Source organism: Sceloporus occidentalis, unplaced genomic scaffold (assembly GCF_023333645.1).
Source record: "Sceloporus occidentalis isolate IW3139 unplaced genomic scaffold, rSceOcc1.0.p SCAF_44, whole genome shotgun sequence".
Taxonomy (NCBI): domain Eukaryota; kingdom Metazoa; phylum Chordata; class Lepidosauria; order Squamata; family Phrynosomatidae; genus Sceloporus; species Sceloporus occidentalis.
In genome coordinates, this window is record NW_028317024.1 from 2,574,643 (window position 1) to 2,584,578 (window position 9,936).

At 40.3% G+C, this 9,936-nt stretch overlaps 1 protein-coding gene across 1 annotated transcript; it reads left to right on the forward strand.

The window, feature by feature from the left end:
• Positions 1–627: 627 nt before the first annotated feature.
• Positions 628–7,993, forward strand: LOC149289579 (succinate-semialdehyde dehydrogenase, mitochondrial-like). Its single transcript, XM_089490470.1, has 10 exons — positions 628–858; positions 1,113–1,196; positions 1,703–1,873; positions 2,540–2,656; positions 2,751–2,894; positions 3,032–3,175; positions 3,353–3,511; positions 3,826–3,995; positions 7,154–7,212; positions 7,788–7,993. Exons 1-10 carry the CDS (start codon positions 631–633, stop codon positions 7,991–7,993), a joined length of 1,482 nt encoding a protein of 493 aa, XP_089346596.1. The 5' UTR covers positions 628–630.
• The last annotated feature ends 1,943 nt before the right edge of the window (positions 7,994–9,936 follow it).

Consider the following 9,936-nt stretch of genomic DNA (forward strand, 5'->3'; position numbering starts at 1 on the left):
ATGGTAATAGGTCCATGTGCTGAGCCACTAGGCACAGGCAGATCTGACATTTGGTATACAGTTTAAATATGTTGTCAATGTTGCATTTAATAAATTATTATTATTATTATTTTATATAGCACCAGCATATGCCGTAGCTCTGTACAACAATGTTCACAGCTCCAACAGAGACCTTTTTTATGCTGTGCATTTACAAAATGTTCAAAATCAAAAACAGGATGATAAAACCGAAAATGTGTGTTTGCAGACTGCATAACACATTCACCAGCAGATGGCGCAAGTCGACTAAAGAGGCAGCTGTGCCTTTAAGAAGACATGGAGAGGCGTGGCGACGGAGACACACCCCCTGCTGTCCCTGCGCACTGGGACTTCGCTCTATGTCAGCGCAGGCTCGGCAACCTCTATGACTGTTGTACCGGCCCTGGCTATTGTGCAACTGGGTTGGTTTTCTGCACTTTAATAGACGACAGAGAACCGCTGCATTTAATGATCATCCAGATTTGTTAATATCTGGTTAATCATTAAAGTGTCGGTGATCCCTGCCGTACCGCTGGCTGCAGATCAGCTGTGCACCGAGAAGGAATGTTTGCCCGGTTGCCCCTGTCTGGCATATTTTTCCTCCCCAGCAGGATGTCCTCCACATCGTGTGCCCCCGTTCTCCCCGCGTCCCTCCTGCGATCAGCTGCATATGTAGGGGGCTCATGGCTGCACAGCTCAGATTCAGTCTCGTTCCCGGTGCTGGACCCTGCTACCGGTGCCGAGCTGGTCCAAGTCAGTGACTGTGGCCCCACAGAGTGCAGGGAGGCACTGAAGGCGGCCTCGGGGGCCTTCCAGACATGGAGAGAGGTGTCTGGCAAGGTGAGCTAAGGAAGGCTGCTCATTCTGCTAGGTGATCACTATAGAGATCATTAGACAGCAGTTTGTGCCAAATTAATAATATTCCCCTATTTGCACTTTGCTGCATATATAATGTATCAACTACATCAGAAGATCCCTTCTGTGGCTTATTTTTACTAACACTGCAAATGATTTAAATGTACATTAGTCCTGCATGGTAAACGATATACATTAAAAACTATTATGGGTTATTGTATTTTTTTCCTTCTTTCCAGGAGCGAAGTGTCCTGCTGCGTAAGTGGTACGATCTGATGATCCAGAACAAAGACGATCTCGCCAAGATAATCACAGCGGAAAACGTAAGCCTGTCTGTAACTTTTATTTTGTATTTTCCAATATAAATATGCAGGGATTATCAGTTCCTAATTATAAAAAAAGTTCCCATTCAGCTGTATGCCTCGTGCCGAGATGTACGGAGTAGGAGAGGAGGCAAATAATATATATGTACGTGGGGCATTAAGACAGACTTTTGCTAAATGTCGTGGAAAGTATAACTCGTCAACAGCTGCAGCACTGCCTTAACTTTTTGAGGATGACGTTGAAATGTCAACTGTGCCTGTGGAAGAATGACTAGATAGTCTTGAAAGCTTGCAATCTATCATAACCACATACAATTCTGTACCTTTGCCATGGTTTAGTGGCATTTACTGTGTATTAAACTATGTAGGTGTTATGATGTTCAAGAATCTCATGCGGAGAAGTAAGACTATGAATTCTGAAAATGCAGCACCTAACAGTTATTTTTATGATGCAAACAATGAGCAGATTTCAGTTTCTTCAGCAGATTTGTTTTCTTTGGTTTTAGGGCAAGCCCATGAAAGAGGCACTCGGAGAGATTCTTTACGCAGCTGGCTTTCTGGAATGGTTTTCAGAGGAAGCTCGGCGTATATACGGAGATGTGATATCCGTACCGCTAAAAGACCGCAGAGCCTTGGCCCTCAAGCAACCTGTTGGAGTGGCGACAATCATTACCCCGGTAAGGTTTGGAAGCCTAACACAAAAGACAGTGACCCACAGGGCCGATTGTCCTCTTGGTCATAATGCAGTTTGCTAAGTGCCCGTTTGTTTATTATGGATCAGCAGCTAGATTGCGTCTCAAGGTTGATGAGCTTTCTTTTAGTTGATGATAGTATTGTTGTCTACAAAAGCAAACAATCCTGACAAGGTATAGATTCCGTGCTTAATGTTTTATCTGGACTATGAGGTGTCCTCGCTAAATGGAAACACAACACCAGCAAGTGGCTCCTCGACGAAGGGCTGAGTTCCTCCTATATAATTCATAGGTGGTGCCAAAATGTATGAAAAGTGATGTCATCATTTTAACTATGCATTATATGGGGCCCATCTCAGCAGTCCACTGGGTTTGGACTTTCATAATGCATAAGGATATCATGATGTATAACTCTTCTGGAAATTTGTGGTTCAAGGAACACCCCTCACCATCGCAGTTACACTGGTAACGTTTAACTTTTAAATACTAGCATTTCTACGGTCTCTTGCTTCTCTTTTGTGTATTAGAACCTTCCATAGTTCTCTCATGGTGCATACGTCACTTCCAGAGAACGTCTTTTAGATAAGAATTGAAAATACCCTGGGCATCAGGGTGGACTTATTGAATTGTCCCATCTTTCTGTCTGCCCAGTGGAATTTCCCCAGTGCGATGATTACAAGGAAGGTGGGAGCTGCCCTGGCTGCTGGCTGCACCGTTGTGGTGAAGCCTGCAGAAGACACCCCATTATCTGCATTGGCACTTGCAGAGGTAAGTCCTTCAAGAAGATCTCCTGCCACCGTCTACTGCAGTCAGTAAGGTCCCTCCTCATATTAATACAATATCACTTGTGCCTTTTCTACAGCTTGCTCACCAGGCAGGGATTCCAGCAGGGGTGTATAATGTTGTTCCATGCTCCAGGGAGAAGGCGCCAGCCGTTGGAGAGATCCTTTGCACGGATCCGTCTGTTGCAAAAATTTCTTTCACAGGGTCTACAGCGACAGGAAAGGTATCGCATTCAATCAGTGTTGTTTTTAAAATAAAGAGCTTATTTATCTTTCAGATATTTAAATATTTCCATTTTATGAAAGTACATTCCTAATAAGCTGAAAAGAAATCTCAACAATCAGCTTTGTTTCATCTCAGATCTTGCTTCGCTATGCTGCTGACTCCGTAAAGAGGGTGTCTATGGAGCTCGGTGGACATGCGCCATTCATTGTATTTGACAGTGCAAAAGTTGACCAGGCTGTAGCAGGGGCTCTCGCTTCAAAGTTTCGGAATTCCGGTCAGGTACACGATGTTTCTTCTATTCTGATGTTGATTGTGTTCCCTTAAGCCTATCGACTTCTTTAATAGTAAGTCAGGCATGCAAAAGGCTGCTAAGTTTCCCGTCTTGTATGGATGGGGGTATAAATAGTCCCTTCTTGTGACAAATTGACCCATCATTTTTTTTCCCCTCTTTCTTAGACATGTGTATGCACAAATAGATTTCTGGTTCAGAAAGGAATACATGATGTCTTTGTGAAAAAGTTAACTGCACTGATCCAAAAAGAGCTGCGTGTTGGGAATGGATTTGAAGAGGGAGTCAACCAGGGCCCTCTCATCAACTATAAAGCTGTGCAGAAGGTATGGTGAAAGCTGTAGTTTGGCATTTCTGACAGTAACTACTGTTTGTTTTTAGGGTTTTTTGTTTGGTAATCTGTTTTCACACGTAGGGACCTGGAGGTTCTTATGTATGTCCTTGATAGACATTGTGTGGAGTGCTGAAGAACACATAACATTCTAGATGGTTGCATTTGTCCCAAAATGCTGTATTCGCTTCTGAAATGGTCTATTTGTGTCTTAACTCTGAATTATGGACTTTTTTTTTCCTATAAAAAGGAAAACTTGACTTCTCAAAGTCCTTTGCATTCAACTTTACTACTACTCTTCTGCTTCAGGTAGAGCAGCATGTCAGCGATGCTGTATCTAAAGGAGCTCGTATTGAAGCTGGCGGCAAACGATCTTCTGCGGGGAAGAATTTCTATGAACCAACTTTGCTAAGCAATGTCACAACAAAAATGCTTTGCTCACAAGAGGAAACATTTGGTCCCCTGGCTCCAGTAATAAAGTAAGTTGAATAAATGTGAGAGCGCATCCTGTATGTAATTGTGTGTATTCCTCTGTATGAACAACTGGCCTTTGGCGATATGCAAGCAGTCCTGTGCCATTCTGCCAACTTGGCAGTTGGAGAAGGAACGTGTCAAAACCGTATGTTCCCACATATGGGAAACCATCCCACATATTGAGGGCTACATTTCACATTAACAACTATAACTTGCAATACATCTGAAGAAGCGACCTCTGAGGTCATGAAAGGTTATGTGACTGTGTAAATGATAGTCCACTAAAACTCGAGGTTCATTTCTCTGCATTATCATCTCTGTGGCCAATAAGGAATTATCCATTTGTGTGTCACTTCATTGAAATATCATAAACATGCTAAGAGCTAATATTTTAGTCGACTGTTTCCCTAGTCTTTCTAGACGTGCCTGTAGTTTGCGGTAGCCGTATTAGTCCAGTGTATAAGAATGCAAAAAAGCAGAATGTTGCAGAATCTTGTAATACCTTTTTTATTGGACTAACAGTATTTAAAATAATAGACGAGCTTTCGGGAGTCCTCCCTTTATCAAGTCAAAAGCATTTCTGACCAAGCAAGTGAAAAACACAGTTTAAAACTGACCAGTACATGTTCTGATACAGGGTTAAAACAGGGGTTAAAACAACATGGTAGAGAATTTGCAGACAAAAAACTAAGAGGGTCGTAAATAGTAAATAGTGGCATAGACTACACAGATAACGGGTAAGCGTGTAGGAGAGAGAGAAGAAGAGAAAAAAAACAAAAAAAAAACCACAGGTTATAGGAAGTTTTGATAGTGTGCTAAGAAGCTCAAATCCACATTAAGTCCTCTGTTTGTACAATCATAAAAATTTATCATTTTGGCTTCAAATGTCTTTCTTTCTTGGGTGTTTTTGAAATGACCTCTCAGTGTTTTGATTTTAAGGTCATGTATGGAGTGACCTGTTTGGGTAAAGTGGTGCCCAACTGGAGTGCAAAGGTTTTCTTCATCATGATGGTTGATGGAGTATCTGTGCAGATTCATCCTTTAATTCAGTCGCTGGCAGGTTTCACCGACGTAACACCCTATTGTACATTTGGTGCATTGAATCATGTATAGAACATTTTGTGAAGTGCATGAGTATGATCCTTTAATGTTGTATGTCTTGTTGTTGTGGGTGGCTGTGTTGCTGGTACAGATGTGTTGGCAAAGTTTGCATCTGGCTTTGTTGCATGGTTTGCTTCCATTATCTGTGTGTGTAGTTTCAGTATGTAGTTTGCTACTCACCAGCTTTTGTTTGAGATTAGCTGGTTGTCTGAAGGCCAAGATGGGGGGGTTCAGGGAATATTTCTTTTAACACCGCATCCTCTGCTAGCATTGGCTGCAGATCCTTGATGATGTTTCGTATTTCTTCTAGGGCAGGATTGTATGTGGCTACTAAGGGTATGCGTGAGGATGTTTGTTTGTCTGTGTATTGCACACGTGTGTTCACGTGGTGTTTGTAGAGCAGAGTTAATTTTCTTATTGATGATCCTAGGTTTGTATCCCTTTTGTTTGAGTGTCTCAGACAGTGTTTTTAGATGCATGTCTCTGTCATCAGTGTTGGAGCAGATGCGGTGGTACCTGGTGGCTTGGCTATGGATGATGCCTTGCTTTGTGTGGGATGGATGGAAGCTGGATTTGTGCAGGTAGTTGGATCGGTCTGTGGGTTTTCTGTATAGGGATGTATGTAGTGTGTCCTTGTTTATTGTGAAAGTTGTATCCAAGAAGTTTACACTTTCTGTGGAGAAGTCCATTTTGAGTTTGATAGATGGGTGAAATGTATTAAATGCGTTATGGAACTTTCTGAGGTTTTCTTTTCCGTCCGTCCAGACAATGAAAATATCATCAATGTAGCGATCATATTTGTAGGGTTTGTGAAGTTGTGTTTCCAAGAATCGTTGTTCCAGGTCAGCCATAAATAGAGTGGCATATTGTGGTGCCATTCTCGTCCCCATGGCAGTGCCCATGGTTTGCAGATATATATTGTTGTTGAAACTGAAGTAGTTGTGTGTGAGGATGAATTCTATGAGTTTAGTAATGGTTTGAGGACTGTATTTCTGGTTATGAGTATGTTCTGAGAGGAACAGAGAGCAGGCCTCAATTCCATCTTCGTGTGGGATGTTGGTATATAGAGATTCCACATCCATGGTTACAAGTATAGAATTGGCAGGCAAGTTTGTAATTTGACCGAGTTTGTTAAGGAAGTCAGTGGTGTCTTGTATGAAGCTCCTAGTGTTTTTAACAAAGGGTTTTAAAATATTTTCCACTAAGCCTGAAATTGGTTCGGTTAGTGTGTCCATACCCGTTATTATAGTTCTGCCTGGGTTCCCTGGTTTGTGGATTTTCGGAAGCATGTAGAATGTCCCTATGTTGGGATTGGTGAGTATGAACGTTTCCAATCCTTTTTGCTGTTTCTCTGGGACAGATCTGATCAGCTTCCTCAGTTTGGTAGTGTATTCCTTGGTGGAGTCTTTGATCAGTTTCTTCTAGTATGTGCTGTCTGATAATTGTCTGTTTCCCTCTTCTATATAATCTTGGGTGTTCATAATAACGACTGCTCCTTCCTTGTCCGCTGGTTTGATTGTGATGGTTTGATTATTCCTTAAATCCTTGATTGCATCTCTTTCTATTGGTGAGAGATTGGCTCTGATTTTATTATGGTGCTGCTTTGTGACTAAGGATGCAGTTCTTAGCCAGAAACTTTTAATGTAACTGTCCAATTTGCTGTTGCGTCCTGGTGCTGGAGTGAATTGAGAGTTCTTTTTCTTGATATTGTAATCCGGTGTTGTGGTAGTTTTCTCTTTATAGTATATGCCACTATTTACTATTTACGACCCTCTTAGTTTTTTGTCTGCAAATTCTCTACCGTGTTGTTTTAACCCCTGTTTTAACCCTGTATCAGAACATGTACTGGTCAGTTTTAAACTGTTTTTCACTTGCTTGGTCAGAAATGCTTTTGACTTGATAAAGGGAGGACTCCCGAAAGCTTGTCTATTATTTTAAATACTGTTAGTCCAATAAAAAAGGTATTACAAGATTCTGCAACATTCTGTTTTTTTGCATTCTTAGACGTGCCTGCAATTTGTGTCCTTTTTTCAGTCTTCATGTTTTTACCCCCCAACCGTAGGTTTGACACAGAAGATGAAGCCATTACCATTGCAAATTCTGCCAATGTGGGTTTAGCAGGTATGTCTTGTTGTATATCTTTTCTTGTTTATTTCTCTATGAGTACTTTAATCCCAGGGGTTTTTGGTACCTCAGAGGTCAGAGCAATTTTGCCATTTTTGTGCTATGTCGGTTCAGAGATTATTCTCTTTTCCTGTGAATAGATTTTCCATACTTTCCCAGCACCAGGGAACATACCATAAGGTGTACATTTTTTATATAATTTTTATGCCTATGGCTTAACGGGTTTGGGGGTTGTGAACTGGGGCAGGAGGGTTATACTGGCTAGATGTTATGCTAGGGCAATGGGATGTAAGGTTTTATAATTTTTTTATTTTTTTTTTAATCTGATGAATGTCACAGTGCTTAAGCACGAAATAATATGAACAAAGGTGATGACAATTTAGGCAGAGAGTGTACGATAGAGTTTGTGAATGTCATAAACATTTATGAAGATGTTTTAAATCGCATGCTTGTGTAAAGGGAAGGAAGCAAAGAGTATTTTCCTTTCCTTGTTGAGAAATTAAAAGCCGAGTAGAATTAATTCCCCCAGCCCAACACTTTTTTGTTACCAATAATGTCATATATTTTCACAGGCTACTTCTATTCTCAAGACCCAGCACAGATCTGGAGAGTGGCTGAACGCCTTGAGGTTGGCATGGTAGGAGTCAATGAAGGTCTGCTGTCTTCTGTAGAGTGCCCGTTTGGTGGAGTAAAGCAGTCTGGTCTTGGCCGAGAAGGGTCAAAATATGGCATTGATGAATATTTAGAAATTAAATATGTTTGCTTTGGGGGCCTATAATATAAACTAGGTTTATAAACATTCCTCGACAGGATACTCAGCAAAACGTGCCATATACCCAGTTGGAAAATGTATTAATGACAGATGTATGCTTTCAGAAGAAAATTACTGTTTTTAATTATCTGTTCCAGTGACGTTACATTCTATTCTGTAACGCTTTCCCTAGGCTATTGTCGTGGGTCAGCTTCCTGGGATTTTTTGTCTTAATGTAGAAAAGGCCTAAATAACAAAACTTCAAAGTTATTTTTGTATGGTTGTCATAACAACGTTTTGATTGGAACATTCTTTATAATGTATTCCTCCAATGTTTGAATGCAGGTGAATGCATTATTTTAATTTGTCTGGCCTTTGACTTGGACAATATTAACTACATTTATATGGTGTTTAGTTGCATGACTAGCAGCAGTGTGCTCTGTCTTAGGCCATGAAGCCCCTTTGCCCCCCCCCATTGAGCAGGTAGGCTCTTCAGTGCACCACTGCTCAATGGGTCGGCCACAAGGGTCATCTCCATAACCTGGGGCCATAGAACCAGTTCTCCTACAGTACTGTAGTAATAGTTGGAGTACCACTATAGCGCGGTATATGCCAGCCCTCAGAGAATTACATTAAAAAAACTGCCCAGAAGTTGAATACTACAGAGGATTTTTTTTAAAACTCCAGGTAATCTCTAAACCAACATTAACGAGCCCGTTCCATGTTAAACGTATTTTTCATAGTATTAATATGAAGTTTACACCGTGATTTGGAAAAATACATTGTGAAAACTGTGCATGCTTCTAAAAAAAAAATGGCTGCCTGCATGTGTGATTGTAGACTAGGCCTTTAAACAATAATACTTTTTTTAATTTTTAACTGGGATTTATTTAATCAGAAGTCTAGTGCCATACACACGTTTTGTGCATACATGTGCATTATGTTTTTTAAGCAATTTCATAGGACACATTTCTGTTTTACCAATATTTTGGGGTCATATTCTAGGTGTCTATGTTTAACCCATCCTATTGACCCTATAATGTGATTACATTGCTGTATGCCCATCTAATGTATTTACTTTAACAATAATTATGACCCATATAATTCTGGTTGATTTATTTTGCTTTGGGAAAACATGTTTGTTTTTTTTTATAGTCCTGCCTCTTCATGCAAATGGTTGGTACAGTTTAAACCACAATTAAGCCATTGAAGGTGTAGCTAATTATTCTTATTATATTAGTGATATAATATTAAACATACAGTAAGATCTATTGTTATTAGAAAAATGGTAAACATATATTTTATACAGTGAATCTAAATTGTGCATAGAGCTGACATTTTGTATGTATAGTTGTTAGTTTTTAATGTCACATTTTGATCTATGTATTTTATATCATTTGCCGATTCATCAATGGAACATGTATGACAACGAACGCGTTAAACACGTGGTTATTGTGTACTAATTATTTTTACAGCTGAGCAATGTGTATGTTTCAGAAATGCTGCCCATAATCTGTTAACGACTGAATAAAACCAAAAAATGCAAAGTTGCTTTCTCTGAGATATCTGTCCAACTATAGCAGGTTCTTGTTAGTATTCTTTTTACTTCTGAAGGATCACAGTGTGGTTGCTTTGCAATGTAAGTGACAAGCAGAATCTTTTCTCATTCCAATATCCTCACAGTATCAGTCCTTCGCTCCCCATCAGCATCTCTGTATTGGAGCCAAATACCATTTAGAGGCCACTGCCATGTCAATGTAAAGGTCAAAACGGAGCACCAGCCACAGTGTAGATATGAATCTGAACTTACGGGAGACATGGCAAGTAGTGGGTTTATCTTCAAGGCATCCTAGCCTAAAGAATAGGATTCCTAGCCAATTGCGCACTCTTACATTCTTCATATAGTATCGTGGGTCGTATTTGCTTCATGTGGCTTCATATTCATATTGTGAAAAAGGGTAAAGGTGCAA